The 16434-nt window shown below is 43.0% G+C and overlaps 2 protein-coding genes across 5 annotated transcripts; one reads left to right on the top strand and one right to left on the bottom strand.

The window, feature by feature from the left end:
- Positions 1-277: 277 nt before the first annotated feature.
- Positions 278-16367, top strand: LOC105693510 (amphiphysin). 4 transcript variants are annotated; one of them, XM_012413494.3, is made up of 9 exons: positions 278-504; positions 10193-10328; positions 10753-10943; positions 11339-11611; positions 11919-12037; positions 12163-12206; positions 12414-12578; positions 13715-13893; positions 14211-16367. In XM_012413494.3, the coding sequence occupies exons 1-9, from the start codon at positions 436-438 to the stop codon at positions 14289-14291; spliced, it is 1257 nt and encodes a 418-aa protein (XP_012268917.1). In that variant the 5' UTR covers positions 278-435; the 3' UTR covers positions 14292-16367. The 4 variants fall into 4 exon arrangements, with proteins under 4 accessions (XP_012268917.1, XP_012268919.1, XP_012268920.1 ...); XM_012413495.3 differs by having other exon boundaries at positions 281-504; positions 13751-13893; XM_012413496.3 differs by lacking the exon at positions 12414-12578 and having other exon boundaries at positions 279-504.
- LOC125499741 lies at positions 9047-9945 on the bottom strand. Its single transcript, XM_048649072.1, has 2 exons — positions 9498-9945; positions 9047-9413 (listed from the first exon to the last, which is right to left on the bottom strand). Exons 1-2 carry the CDS (start codon positions 9704-9706, stop codon positions 9308-9310), a joined length of 315 nt encoding a protein of 104 aa, XP_048505029.1. The 5' UTR covers positions 9707-9945; the 3' UTR covers positions 9047-9307.
- Positions 16368-16434: the final 67 nt, after the last annotated feature.

Raw genomic sequence — 16434 nt, 5'->3', positions numbered from 1 at the left:
ATCCAGTATAATTTGCTTGCATATTATTATGCTCAACGCAAAAGTTGCGCGTCAAATTTAATTTCGCAGAGGTGAGGCAAGTTGGTGAATACCACCCCATTATCGAACAGTGTTTGATTTCCTTAAATCTTTTTTCAGATTCCCTTCGTTACCGATCAACGGGGGAACATTGCGCGGGTTTCTCGGTTTCGCGTTTGGAGGGTGAAAATCGGTGGTGTTCGGGAAGTGGCGCCCCCGTTCATACAGGTAGCAATGGATCGAGCAAACTAAGATGGCTGCCGTACGCAGACTGCAGCCCTTGTGCCTTCATTTCCAGTGTTCCTTGGCACTTCCGTCAGTGCATTTGGGTCGCGATTGGTGGAATATAGGGCCGGCCAAGTTGAGTTTGTGATTCGTATAGGATTTTTTTTTAACGGGGATAATATATACACAAATATGGCAGAAAGCAAAGGTGCGTTAATAGCGAAAACAGTGCAAAAACACGCTGGAAGAGCTAAAGAGAAGGTGAGTTGTTTAATTGTCGTATAATTCTATCATTGATAACACGATTATATCAACACCAGACGAATCGTAACGGCGGCAGTTTATTGAGATCGTGCACATATACCAGAGTGTGATCATGACGCGGGGGGGTTTTGGCATTTGGTTATACCCGCCACCCGATCTGAATTGCATCGCAATGCACTCGATGTGCGTATAATTATTTTACTTTGAAAGCGCACGGATTTCACACGTTACGAATTTCATTTGGAATCGAAGTGTATCGCAAACACCACGCTTTGCGCTATCTAACCGCGCGCAAGTCATCTGGAAATAATTCACTTCTTTAGAAAAATAGTAATCTTTATTTACACGACAAACTTTCAACACACATCGCGTACCTGTACGGGTAATATTTGTACAAATATATGTCCCGATGCGTATCTAAGTCGTACTTATATTATACCTATATACATATATGTACGTCAAGGTTCAGTTAGGAGGCGATGCTGCGTCCGTTTATCTTCTGCATGCTTTTTTTTCCATCATTTTGTTGATTTTTTTTTCATCCCAACTGTAATTCAAGCCCAGTTTAATTTAAACGCTTTTTGTCCGATCCCATTATGTAATTAGGGAAATTTACGTGGGCACATGTACGCTTACACGTACACATCTACGTAGGACTCGAATGACAATTGCTCGGTATTATGCAACTGAACTAAACGCTGCGCGGTGCAGCCGGGGAGAGATGATCAAATCCTCATTTTGCGAATTAACCAAAGGTTAAGTCTCGTCGCAGCGGCACCGATTCGCTATTCAATCGAAGTGCACAATTCGAACTTGCCACGTGACACTCGAGTGCAACGCCGACTTCGCCGTGGCGATGCGGTGCTATTTTCATTGAAAAAAAAAGAGTCGATCCCACGGGTGATCCGCTGCTAATTCGATTCTTAGCGCGAGTTCACGCCATGGCCGACTCATATCCCAAACGAATGGAAAGCCGAATGCAAATTATCAGGTCTTTTGAATTATCCAATCGATTTTTACCACCTACGTATCGTTCGCTGTAGTCGAGAGCATTCCGCATCGGAATCGTCGACGCACTCCGGCCTTTCGGCCTCCCTGACATCGGTTGTTTGGACAAATTCCCGTTACTTTTATACATTGTCCATACGACGGCGTATGCGAGGATGAGATTGAAATTTTATATCACGGCTGATCCGTTTCTCGTTTTCCACTACTCGGCCGCACAGTGAAATTTCAGCCTTCGGAGGCTGGTACAAATCGGGCGAAAATCTCAACAGGTCGCCGGGTTCGAAGACTGTTGGAAAAGAAGTTCGGCCCTTTAATTCGTCCCACGTCGAGAGAGTCGGACGTCGGGGATATTCGTATATTTTCTTTTTCTCGCTCTTCGATTATCTCCTTTTATATTTATTTCTCCCACCTACGGGCCACGGTTCCGCGTACGGTAATTCGTCGGGTGTTTTGCTTCGTTGATGTGGCAGGAGTTAGGAGTTACCTCGGTATAAAACCGGTCCGTACTCAACACTCCATGCCAGCTACGCCACGCCACGCTGCATCGTTGAGATTCTCGCGGTCGGAGCTTTACCGCTTTGCCTTCCATATGAATAAGGCGAACCACTGAGCCATACACGCCTCAATAACCAACTAGCCTTTATTATACATATCAGCTACACGTCTGCGTCCACGCATCTGACATGTTTCGTTATAACCCATTTCATCCTCGAACGGAGCTCCGTTTCTTCGTCACCGTCTATTCATCGATTTATTCGTTGAGAAAAACAACGTAGCGATAATTGCTTCACCTCGTTACTACGCCTCTGGTGGAAAATATCCACCGATATAGAACTTTCGAATATTCCTAGTCGATAGTTTTCGGCGTTCGTCAACCCTCTGGTGAAATAAGTGAAGCGCTCCTTTTGCTGGAAAATTAATTTTCCAATTCCAATAAGCCCTCAAGATTTTTCAAGTGAATATCAGCCGAATTACAGGTTTTTAGAAAGTCCCGGTATGAAAACACCGTTTCAACGGCTCCATTTTTTTCTTATCCATTAGTGTTGAATTGTCCGAAGATCCGACGTATAAAATATCGTAAAAATCCTTACGGCAGCTCTTTGTTAGGATGTAATATCAATCGTGTTGTGGCTTAACATCACGCGTCTCGCACTTTCTCTGGCATATAAGCGATATGATCGTTGAACCGCGGATAGCATACATCATCATAGCTGTAAACTCGAATGGTTTTAGCTTTATATTATAGGCGTCATGAATTTTCTTGAATACTAAAAGACCGGGGGCGAAGATTGCGAGCCGCTGATCGTGTACCTATATACTACAGTTCGACGACGCCGAATTCCTTTGGAATCTCGTCAGATCTTAGAAAATTGAACTTTCGGTTCCAACGATAACGAACTCGTGATCCTTTGCGACGAAGCTGCGGGGGTAGCGTAGAAATTTTCACATCTCCTTCAATCGAATATACATTTCAACGCAGTCGTCGTCGCGTACACGTCGCCGGACTACCATATGCGGATTGTCTGGATTTTAGTCGGTCGACTCTTCAGCCGGAGGTCGTGTTACCATAAATTGCTATGGTTTCACTAACGCGCCAATGTACCTTACAAGTCCGTTATCTATATCTACGTATCTTACGGAAGAAGCTTTAAAGCGACAACCGCGCGATTCGCACCGCGACAATTTGCTTCGATGCTACGCGAAATTTTTCGATCGCAGATTTTCGTCCGGCGCAGAGTCGCCGCGTTCCCTTCGCTCTCCGTGCAGCCTTGCAGTTGCATAATTCTCCGTTCGTCTCGACCGAAAGGATGAGATAACACGCGCGGCAACGGGATCAGCTGCGTTTTCGAAAAAAAGAAAAAAAAAAAAAAAAAAAAAAAAACAGCCGCACGCCACGCCGGATGATCCGAACGCGTGTAACTCCCAAACTCGCCTACCTACCTGTTACTATTTTCGTCGCGACGTCCCGGGCAACGCGATTTCAAAGCCGGGACTCGCCGCTCCCACTCCGCCACTTTTCTCTCCCTGTTTTATCATCGTCATCTATTCCGCGCTACCGGGACGCGTGTTGATTTATCTCTCTGAACCCCGGACCGTCTCTCAGGAATCGAAAGACGAAGATTCTCTCAACCATATCGGACTACCCTGGCTTCAGAGAAAATGAAAAAAAAATTCTTCCTACGGCGGCGTAACCGGCGAATCTACCGTCGCCGATAATTACGGGGAATTTCCACGTGGGTCGCGAACACCTTCCCACGGGACATAGGTGTGAAGCGTGCGTGGAAACGTGGTGTATTTTTACGTATACGCACGCCCCACGGATCGGTAAAAGATGGCGGTGACTGGGGGGTAACGCGGATGACGTCAGAGCTTGTCTATTTTTTCAACCTGCGAACTCGTTCGCCTCGTGTAATCGTAGTCTCATCGGAAATCGGGCGATTCAATGAAACGAGCGGACGCGATCCGCGTGTTTTCTCCTTTGAACGCCGCCGCCGCCGCCGCCCCAATTTCCCACATAAATCCCTGCGCGTGTAAACTGTGCGGCGCGTCGATCATCGCCGACCGTTTGATACCGCGTGGTAATCGCGAGGAGATCGAAACACGGGTCGGTACGGGTGCAGGGAGTCGCATGGAAAAGAGAAGACGGAGCTGCACAGTCGTTGAGCCCTTGGAGATTTCCTCCTGGTTTTCTTCATTTCTCTCCGATCCCGTGTCGCTTAGAGCAGACATTGGCTAATGTCCAGCGCCGCTCGTTACCGAGGGTATATTTATACGCTGATCGCAATGGCTCGGACGACAAATCTAGTCTTGATATCCTCTCTCTCTCTCTCTTTCTCATTCCTCGGCGAAACTAAGCGTGTGCCACGCTTATTTGCAGGTCCAACTTTTGCGCTGAAACTCGCGTCTCTTCGTCAACGTTGTCTCTCCCTTTCGCCCACATCGTATCCGTGCCACATATTACCGGGCTATAACGTCCCGCCTCAGAAATCACAAATAATTCAATAAGACAAACTCTGCCGCTCGGTATCTTCCGGATGACGAAAGTAGCCGGGACGCGATTCGAATCTCTTGGTCCTCGGTTCATCGGAGAAGTATTGTAAAGAATTGAAAATTTCGGTGGGCAAAATTTGCGGAAACGTTGGGGAGCGTTCTAGGCCAGGTTCGATGACCTCTGCACGGAAACTGTTGGAAGTGCCTGCGGAATCCGATGGCGACTGACGAGGGTGACCTTGGCCCAGTCGAAGCCCCGGGCGAGATCGAGATTCGCTCTATACGCGCGCTGCACCGGCTGACGAATTCGCGAATTGAAAATTTTGTTCTCACTCTACGTTCTTCTTTTCGAATTTCGAATCGGCATGGTACCCCCGTTGTACCGGATGTGTACAACTTTTGCCTCCCGTCGCTACGCAGCCGATGATCGTCGCGTGATGACCTCTAATGCTGCGAACTTGTCGAAGTTGTACGAAGATCGTTGTAATACCCGATACCCAAGCGCAGGTTGTCAACGCGCGCGACTCGAGGCAACGACCTGATGCCCTCCTGACCCACTGCGGTGTATACGAGGGCATGCGGTAAAAGAAAATTATCGAAAGAAAAACTAGAGAATCGAATAAATGAGCGATCGCGGACGCCCGATTATGGCGCGCCACAAAATTATCATCGCTACGAAACCTGACCTGACTATAATAATTCCGGTCATTTCCATGCGGGAAACCCTTCTCACTTCTCTTGCCATCTAATCTGAAGAACTCAATTGGGAGAGCTTCTCAACCGCAGCGAGATTGCAAACGTTAAATTTTGATTTTCGGTAAACATTTTTTGAGGACGTAACTTTTTATTGTCGATTGATTCGTCGTGAAATCAGAAAAATTGAAGAAAGTATTTCTTACGCTAGCCAAGATTGAATTATAACGAGTTCAATCGTTTCGAAGCGTATATTCCATCCATCCGGCAGACTCTCTACAGTTCTAGCGGTCTTGCCAAAGACGGGAAAAGCAAACGGTGTCGCAAACTAGTACGATGACGACCTAGTTGCACCCTCGACACCATCTTCGACGTTGTCTCCTATATCCGGAGCGCCGTTTCCAGTGCAGATAACACTCGTGAAACTGAGGCACACTCGGGGATCGGCCATCGAACTCCCGCGAGTCCATTATTTGAGCAAAAGTCGTTTCCGGTTCCGATTTTATCACCGGTGCAGTTGCACAGCTCGATGAAAATTCGTCCACGTCCAAATGACGCGGCGCGGCGTGGGAAACGCCGTTGCCCCGCAGAGAGTATCAGAAAATGTTATCGCTTAAAACTAATAATTGGGAGAAAAATGTTCCTCGTACAGGTACAATATACTGTTATTCCTTTCTCGCACATGTATCACGGGTCCCGTTACGCGCAGCGTCTGGTCATAAGATACCTGCGGCCCTGCTGAAAGCTGAATCTAGGCGACGTACGGCGTTACCCGCGACGCTACAGAAATTCAGGTTTGAAATTATACACGAGCCTCGTGCACTTGACACAATTATACACACCCGCGTACAGGTAAGGTTGCGCAATGCAAGTGAACTATGGAGGAAAGTGCGATGAAAATATCTCTTCATCCGAACGCATATTCTCGGATCACCTCAGCCCTCGTACGATGATCGCCGATGCGAATTGTAGCGGAACAGCGCGAAGCAGGTGCGGCGTGCATATAGTTGTAATTCGGTTGACTACATTACGCCGCAGCAGCATCACGCGACAGCGTAAACGCGCGTTGAAAAATTACACCTATATAAGGTCATATCTGCGAGCGTGTAACGCTGATACGGTACGCTAATAAATGGATAATTATTACGACCTTCGTTGCGCGGGCGCGTTGCCTCGCCTTTACATCACCGTTTTACATGCACGTTGTTGACGTTTGCCAAACTTACGTTATCCGCGTTAAACCGATCAATTATACTTTTCTCAAATCCATTTCCGTTTTTTTTTTTTTTTCAATTTCTAACGGATATTTATCTATATGGTGTCAAATTTCGTTGAAAGATTTGATCGCGGTTTCCTCAAGTTCGAAGCCCATTTTCACATCCGCGAATGGTGTACGTACATACGTAATATAACTCACAGCCCGAATGGTGAGGCCAATTACGCTCTCCGTGCAAATTGTCAAGTCATACAAAAGTTGATTGAATCAACCGTACGTATACCTATCTTGGCACAGTGTCACTACAGACGGATGTAAAAAGCGGCTTGTATATCCATCTGAAACATACGTTGATATACATATACTGCAGGTACGTACAGGCTCGCGAGTACGTGAGTGTATACGTTGATTACGTGTACGTCGTATAAAAATTTTTCTTCTACATCGCACATGCGACGACGAATGATAACGTAATTTGAATTTTGTGCGGTACGGTATACACGTACAGTCGGGTTGTGTAATCATCTCGACTGGTTGCTGCACCTGTTTTTTAGGGCGCTCCGCAAACACCGTGCGCTAAGCACATGTTTACAACAATTCCTCAGCGGCGAGAATAATGTCAAGCAGATCTCTCGAGGGCCCAGGCTTCTTCTGTATTCGAAACGACCGCGCGGCGAGGTTCTTGGCTCACAATCGCCAGACGTACCCATTTCCTACGGTGTAACTTAAAGTTGTTTGGCGGAGGAATGCCGAGCTAGCCTGACGTGTAAAGATATATTCGCTTCTCTCCTCTCTTTTGTGTCACTTCCAGTCGCTCCGTGACTCCTGCTAACTTCCTGTTTAAACGTTGATTCAACGAACGCACCTACTCGCTCACCTGTACCCCCCTGCACCGTTTCGGCTGTACGGGCGAACGTGAAACTTGACGCGGGCGCTTCTCTCCGCGGCCTTAAAACGAGCTGATTCGCGGACAGGAACAGCAACCGGAAAGGGAAGAGAAACAGGAATAGTTGTATGCGAAGGCATTAGTTGCGAAGCCTAGGGAGTTGAAAGTTGGGCGGGAGCTCGAGGTTGATGGCCGGGCAGGTATATGAGTGTAATATTGTAACCTCTTATACGAGCGCTTAAAGCCCCGGTCGGGTACATACGCATAGCGGCAGGAAACTTGATTTTTTTTCTTTTCTTTTTTTTTTTTTTCAATCGACGAAAATCATTATTTTGCAAATACGTCGAATTACGTGTATGTAAGTAGGGCAAACGTTGGATGGCGGTGCAACAGCCCGACAGACCGATCCCTTACGTCACACATTTCGCTATTAATAAGACACCGAGCACACGAATACGTTATACTTATATACCCACTCCGCGAGTCGGCACTTTCAGAAATACGTACAGCATCATAGAGGATGGAGCGGGGAGTCAGGAAGTTTTGCCGCAAAATTCGTCCTTCATTCATGCGTATTTTATACCAGGGCGAACGTAGAGGATACACTTGGATTCAGCCCTCGGTGTTACGGTTATTTGGGAAATCGGCGCGATTTCTGATCCTGGGAATCCCGGTGCTCTGCCGCAGAATTTACACTTGGATTTGGTTTTTTTTTTTTTAGTTAATTTTAGTTTATTTCCAGCCGCGGTACAGAACGTAGCCGCACAGATAAGACGTTATCGATGTTTCGTAGCTCACTGCGGTCGGTATTCCGTATAAATTATCAAGAACAGGTTAACGGTATACCGGTAGACGTGTTATTGCGACAACCGGCAGAATCCACGCTCGAAAACCCCATTACCGTGTAAATTTTACTGTACACACGACTTCGCGTGTCTTATTTATTGCATGTTATTCTTTTTCATCGTCCGACCGCAATTTCGTAGGTACGGAAAAAAGGTCGAATAACGATTTTAACGAAATGAATTCATCCGACATTGTGCGAAAACGTACCCGTGGCTGAGGTCAGTCGGTGGAGTTAACGGAGTACGCGTGCGGTGCATATCGTACGTATCCCTATGTACGTACGCGCCCGCGAATCGCGGTTTTATTTTGCATACGTAAGTAACGCAGGTAGGTACGTACGTACGCGTCATTTCGGACAGCGTTATGGTTGCACTTGCAGCTCTCGGCGTGCACTCTGCGTGCCCCGATGTTCCACATCCTTGCACTTCTAGCCGGTGCAACGCAAACCTGAGTGAGCCGATACCCTTGAATCTCGAGTACCTATAACTCTAGAGTAGGTACAGCGTGTACCGACTGCACGATTCGAACTTGCGCGTGGTGTAAAAAAAATCGAATCACTGGTGTAACTGTACAGGAAGTCAATGAACCGGCGGTTCATTATTTAACACACTCATACTTTAGATCGTTGAATTTTTATATTTTAGACGCTTTTGAATGCGATAAGATAGAATTTTTGCATCAATCGATCCGCAACCGCGGAGTCCACATCAGAAGACGTGTAAAAAAAACTTTGCGAAACGATTTAATACCAGCCTTATTTGATGTTTCTAATTGTGAACGCTTTCCCTCTCAATGCGAATCACATTCTTTGATTCTACATACGACAGATGAAGAAAACCTTGGGAATACAACGGTAAAACTTACATTCATTCTATCAGATAAAATTTACACCGCAACGCTCTAAAAGTTATTTATACTCGTCAGCGTGTATATAATTACTTTTTATGTACTTTTCGGAATCGAATCAGCGTGTCAATTTTTCCTTATTCTCCGACCGCATCTTCATCCGCAGGAGAACGCGCGTGAAAATGATACATGTAACGAAGCGGACGTCGTCACGGACAATTACATAACTCCCGCAATAGATGCAGTGGCTCCTCTTACTCCTCTCGCATCGACACGAAGATTGTTTCTTCGTAAAAAAATCAAAGTCATTTTCTCTAACTCACAACTGAATCAATCATGGTTTTTGGGCACTCCACGTGTACCGTCTCTGTACATTCGTGCATCCACGTGATCAATCTCTGAGTCCAACGTGGGCGTGCGCTATAAACGAAAATTAAAATCTACGACATCGACGAATCCATAAATATGCTTAATATTATCGAGCAGCTCCCGATATCTGATTACCTTGTGCGGAAATTGGATATGCACCAGTGTCGGTTCGCATAAGTTTGTACGTTCGCACTCGGATCTGGCGGACTGGGCTGCGTTGTACCGCCGGATCGATCGAGTGTCAGTCGTGATTTAACGCATAAGACGTCGATCCCGAAGAAGTAGGCGCGGGTTAGGCCTGACAATGAGCTAACCACCAGTTGGCGCAAACCGCAAAAAGGCATAGAAATGGCTTTTTGCTCGCTGAATCAGCACCGCGCCGCGATAAACCAACGTCGATATCATCGTCGGCGCAATTTCGCGTTCCGAATCGAGGAAAAATCTTGGGCTTCTTTTTTCTTCTCTTCTCTTTTGTCACCTTCCTCTCTTTCCTCTGCCTGATCTCGACGCCGCTAACAAACACCTGTGTGCTGGTGAGGAAACGACGGATCGAAATTATGCGACCGCTCCGTTCGTGTCCTCACATGGCGATGGCGAAGAATCACTTCAGCGTACGCCCACCAGCCTGTTTGCCAACGAGGCGCCCACGTTTTTTTTTTCGAGTACATTCAAAATCTAAATGCTAATATAACTCCGTATCATTTCGCCCGCAGCGTATAACTATACATGATGCGCCCTTTTTTGGCAGGGAATGATTCGCCGATAGAAATTAAAAGATGCCCACAGACACGGTTTTACTAATTGAGTGAATATCGTCGTTTTGGTTACAGTTTCTTCAAAATTTGGGAAAAGTCGACCGGACTGCGGATGATATTTTTGACGAACATCTTCAAAACTTCACGAGGCAGCAATGTGCGGCCAACAGACTTCAAAAAGAGTTCAATAATTACATCAGGTGTATCCGAGGTGAGTTACGATCATGACGTCGCTGATTCTTTTTTCTTTTAGTTTCGATCATTCAACGTTACGGTCCTATACTTTGCTCCGTGAGTTTATTTTTCCTGCGAAAAAGCTGTAACGGGCACGCTTTCTCGTTCGAAATTTACGCGGGGACTAGACGTCCGCATTTTTCTCAGCCTTCGGTTACCTATTCTCAAGTACAACTTGACTTTTATCGTTCGTAATATATTCCAATTACGTAACGATGTATTACCGATTCAAAGAAACTGCGAGTTTTTCTGTTTACATTTTCTTAACATCTCAGGCCTTGTTTCCCATTTTTCCACTATTTGTTGATACCGACGAACCGAGTGATTTATCGTCCACCATCATAACGCTAGATATCAGCAATAAATTACGCGTGAAATTATTCATTTTAACATTCTTTCAGCGGTGCAGGCGGCTTCGAAAACGCTTATGGATTCCCTGAATGAAATCTACGAGAGTCAGTGGACCGGACACGACCTCCTCTACGTTCAGGCACAGAACATGGACATGCTGTGGCAAGATTTCACTCATAAATTGGCCGATCAAGTTCTTGTACCCCTCAACACATACCAAAGCCAGTTCCCTGAGATGAGGGTATAGTTGAAATTTCTCAGATATCTATCCCAATCTTCGTATACCGAATGAGCACGAGATTACATTGATAGATGTATCACACATTCATTCCTTCTCCTAGAATATCATCCAGATGATTAACTGTATTCTAATGGTCGTGTGATAAAAAAAATTGCATCGCATTTTCACTTCATAGATGTGTCGTAATCGCTGTTATACGGCAAAGTGAGTTCACCTTCGACTGCAATTTTTCATTTAACATCAATATGAGTTTCACAGACCTACTTTTTACGCGTGAGTAATGATAATCACGCAAGTGTCGGCGAGCCAACTAGTCCATATTTTCATAATTTTACATTAAACCGCAAACTGAACAATCAACAGACCAGTTTCAACAGACTGAAATATTTTTTCAGAAAAAAATCGACAAGAGGGGACGCAAATTGGTGGACTACGATGGGCAGAGACACAGCTTCCAGTCGTTACAGGGAAATCCGAAGAAACGAGATGAGTTGAAAGTCACCAGAGGAAAAGAACAATTGGATGAAGCGAAGCGCACCTATGAACAGCTCAACTCAGAACTGCACGACGAATTGCCTGCGCTCTATGATTCTCGTGTTCTCTTCTTGGTGACTAATCTACAAACTCTGTTCGCTGCCGAGCAAGTCTTTCACGCCGAGACAGCCAAGGTAAGGAAATACATACCTCTTGGAATAACAAATACTTGATGCGTAACTGAGCGTATGGAAATTAATTTGCAAACAGCTGCACAAACTCGTGATACGATGTACGCGAATGATGAAAACAAAAAATGTTAAACCTGATGATTGTGTCATCTTATGGCAGAGATGTATGAAGTCGTTTAAAAATTTCCAATTCGATATAAATCACTCATCGAAAATTGTGGTGGAATCATGATTTATTTTGAAGCAGTTGGCTCCTGAGATTTTTCCGTAACAGAAGATCGAAAATAACGCGGTTCATCTATCGTTCCAGGTTTATTCTGAGCTAGAAGCAATAGTAGACAAATTAGCGAACGAGAGTCAGAGGGGGTCTTATACATTGAAGAAGAATTCGGAGCCTCAGTCACCAAAATCGCCAAACGCTAACTCGAGGTATGAGTTCAGTCAACTTTGCTGAAGTAATTCATGTCGAAAAAATTATTATCGATGAACACCTCGTACAAGCGGTGTTGTAAATTTTCTCAAACGATATTGATTGATACGAGAATTTGTTTCAGCCTAATAATTAACACGCAACCAGCGCAGAACAACATATCAGCAGGTACGTTAACGGTTGTGCTATTTTCAAAAAGTGAATTTCGGTTGTTTTTATTTTTTCGCTAATCAAGACATTAACATTTCTTAACGTTGTTTGAGGCTTGACTTATTTTGGAGAATAATAAAAACAACAGAAGTCTTCCTGTGACCATGTCGGATTGGACTTGTTGGATTGATGCTTGGTTTGCGTGTGGTTGATTCTGTGTTCCAGTTTTGGGTGAGACGACTGTAGCGGCTGGAGATACTTCACCTACCACTCAAATAAACGGCAATGCTAACAGCAATGCTAACTCTTTAAATAACAAAGATGGTCCTCCCGAAAGCCCGCCAGTCAAGTCTTCGCAACCAGTTGAGGAATTGTATGATATCCCAATTGGTGAGCAACGTAAATCATGATTTTCTAGGATCACTTACTCGATCGATCCGGCGATACGTGATAATTATTTTTACCCACTACCGACATAATAGGCTTCGCACCAAACGGACCAAATATAGACCCTGATGTCACGGATTTTCTCATCTAGTATCCTCAGAAGCAACAACTATCGTACGCATAATATATATGTAGGTGGCACAGTTCCTCAGGTATTTTTGTCCAAAGGCAGTAAGATGCTAAAAAAAAATATGTACCATTGCACAATCGTTTCCAGTTTTGAGCGAACTGAGCGTATGCAAAGTTGAAAAAATCCGTGACACCGGCAGGTTTTTTAGACCGCTTGGCGTGAAATCCATCATATGTTAGATTCGTTCATCAGCGTATATCCCTGTTTATTTTATTAATAACATACCTCGCTAAATGCTGAACCGATAACATTCGCGGCAAATCTTTCGTTGGGCATTTTCACTGAAAACTTCAGCACCTCAGGGCGAGTTCTTACAGCAGATCGGCACCATTTGGCGTAAATGTGTGCGTGTTACCCATCTGCATGTGAAACTGAGACTTGAAAGTGCACTGAGAGACCTTGACTGTGTCCAGTTGCAGAGTTAAGTACAAAAAAAGTTCCAGTTAGTTTAATAAAGCGGTAGCAAATACAACACGAAAAGTATGGGAGAAACCTCATTTAAGAACAAGAACGTACGTGATGCACATTTTAGCTTTTAGGTATGCTTTATTCGAAAAAAGATTTCTTGATCATTTATGAGTGAGTACGCAAGAATCCGATTATGGGAACATACAAAACCCCCTTAACGATATAAGATTAGCCTGCTTTGTACGTTGTTTATCCAAGTCTATTTTTAATCGCCATAAAATGCTCACAGAGCAGACCAAATTTTAAGTTTTCTATCGAGGTACGTTGTTGCTCGAAATATTGGTTTATTGGTAAAAAATGATATTATGGTTTCATTCTGAATACGATTTGATATTTTGATCTGATCGTCGAATGTGTAGACGGTGGATAAATTACTACAACGCTTTGTCTGTCAATCTGTGCATGGACTTGTTCAGAGAATATATTCATATTGATGGCTGAAGCAGGCCCAGCACTAATGACAGCAATTGAATCATTTTAGACGTGGAATATCAAAATGGTACCAATTTATCTATAGGGGCCACTACAGACAACTTGCCACCAGGAGTTTTGTACAGGGTGAAAGCTACTTACAAGTACGTCCGCGAGGATGTGGATGAGCTGTCATTTGACGTTGGGGAGATCATTCATGTAATTGAGTATGAAGATCCAGAGGAACAGGTTCGTTTTTTTTCTCTCTCTCTCTCTCTCCCTCTCTCTCAAAATTAAAGGTACTACATTCTATGAAACAAAATGATTGCTAGTTTAATCAAATCAATCGGTAAACATTTTTCTGGGGAAAAAAACACCAGAACAACGTATAACATGGTATAACTTATTCTGCAGAGTATCTTTTGAAGTGTTGATATGAAATATCTGAATTGTGGATAAGAGGAAAAGTTTAATCCTTGGTGAATGAAATGTGAATTGAGTGGCTGAATTCACTTCAGCTGGTGCAAGACAGGTTTAAAACAAAAATCAAATTTTTTCAACCACAGGAAGAAGGGTGGTTGATGGGCGTCAAAGAAGGAGGTACCGAGAGGGGTATGTTCCCGGCAAACTTCACAAAACCCCTGTGAAGACCATGAAACTTGCCACTACCATTACAACGCTATTGAAAACAGCCAATTCTACTGTAAACTAGTTAAAAAAAAGTGTAACAGAAAAAGTGAGAGTCATGTAGTCAACGGAAAATGTGTAATTCGAAATTTGCGCCGAGTCAAATAGAGGTGAGAAATAAGAAATATCGACGTGGTAATGCTGGCAGGCGCTGCGGAATATTAATCGATCCAAAGTGCCTTAACCCAGCGACTGTCTGTGCCAACCAACATTCACTACTTGTAGCTACGCGAGACTAAGTGTCTGGCATTCGATTAATGTTTTTCAAATCTGACCACTGAACGCTACCACTAATAATCAAATGAGATATTTAATTAATTGAATAATATATTATAATACATTTCACGCAATATTATAATATAAACAAATCTATGTTCATTAAATTAATATTATTTTATTCAAATGTAAATAGAAGTATAAATTGTAAGGCTATCGTACGAACCAACTTTTTGGCCCCGGACAAGTGATCCGTGGATATGACGATGTAATTATAAATTGTATAGAATCTTCTAACGAATCTCTCTGCCAGGAGTTGATTATGCCAAAATTTAATGGCCCAATCACATTTCAGCAATCATGAAGAGTAACATTATATTATATCACATTTTTACCCATTTGATATGAACAATTAGATCCCATTAGAGACACCACGTTTATTCATCTTTTGAATCAAGTATTTGCATTGGACGGTCCGAAGCAATTCTTCCATTACCATCTTGTTCGTTGTGGTTTCTGGAACACGTACTCATTTCTATTTCGGCATTTTACGTGTATCTAGTATGTAATCGTAAATTGCCAGTCGGTTAACAAAGCATTTTTATGTCCTTCCAATGGGATCTATTTAGTATCTGTATACTACCTATATTTTGATTAGTATTTTATTATAAACTATACATTATGATAATATCTATTTATATACATTTTAGCAGAAATAATTGAATGCCTATAGCCCAATTATTTCTGCCGGTAGAGTTATTCACATAGCCGATAGAACAAATGATAATAATGGTCCAACTTTGAAATTTTTCTATAGCGTCAGTGAATACTCATCAAGATTGATCTGTCGAATCAACGTCGCACCAAGATCTGTGTAACGAATAATGAAAAAATAGTAATACACATACATATAGAATAATGTTAGGATATATCACATATACAAACTTATATATCAGCTTCTGCATTGATGCGTGTCTTCTTTTATCTCGATCCGCAAAAACTGAAAATATAAGGAAGTTGGATTGTTCTTTTATAAATTAAAAATGTTTACAGTTATAGGATTGATCCATTGTGACACAGGCCTTCAGAATTGTACGTTGTATCTATAGGTCCTATAGTTTCAAACGTTCAATTTACAATGGTGCTCAATCAGATGCAGGCACATCAGTCAATATCTCGATGTTTCTAGAGTCCGATGAAAAAACTCTCAAGTTCCCTCAATGATATTTAATTGGACGTAAATTAGAAATGGAATAGAATATCTCGGGTGAAACAAGATCTTGTATACTGTTTAAGTTAAGCTTAATCGCAAAGGCAACAACATTCCAAATTCACTGTATTTAAAAATCGAGGGATCCCATACAATTCATTACTGCTAATCAAGAATTGTGACTAACTTTGGTGAAGAATCTTGTCTGTCTTTCTATATGATCTTTGCAGAACATTCTTAACTAGGAAATCTCATGCCAAATCTCAATGTTGATCTGATAGCCAATATAATACACAGTAATTGCATACTCTGTCCACCTTTGCATTTAATAGTATTTATAAAGTCTTTCTATTGAAATAACAAAGTAACAAATATGTTGACTGATGTGTCTAGTTGTTAAGTTAAAGCGAGATAGATGTGTTGGAATACATAAATTGAGTATCAAATGATTTACCATGAGTGTCTAGTGTAGCAATGGAACAACCCATTGTTATGTCATTTGTCATTTTTATGTCATGTTGTTTAATTTTACTGAAGCCATAAGTCATATCTTCATAACCTTATGATAAAATAACATTACAATAATAATTACTGCGTGGTTATGATCTAATTACCCTTCGCAGCAAGATTTCTGTTATTCCTTCTCTATGGTTTTACATGTTCCATTTTCTTGCGGA

The sequence above is a fragment of the Athalia rosae genome, chromosome 1 (assembly GCF_917208135.1).
Source record: "Athalia rosae chromosome 1, iyAthRosa1.1, whole genome shotgun sequence".
Classification (NCBI taxonomy): Eukaryota; Metazoa; Arthropoda; class Insecta; order Hymenoptera; family Athaliidae; genus Athalia; species Athalia rosae.
The sequence above is the reverse complement of the archived record's forward strand: the minus strand, read 5'-3'. Positions and strand labels throughout refer to the sequence as shown.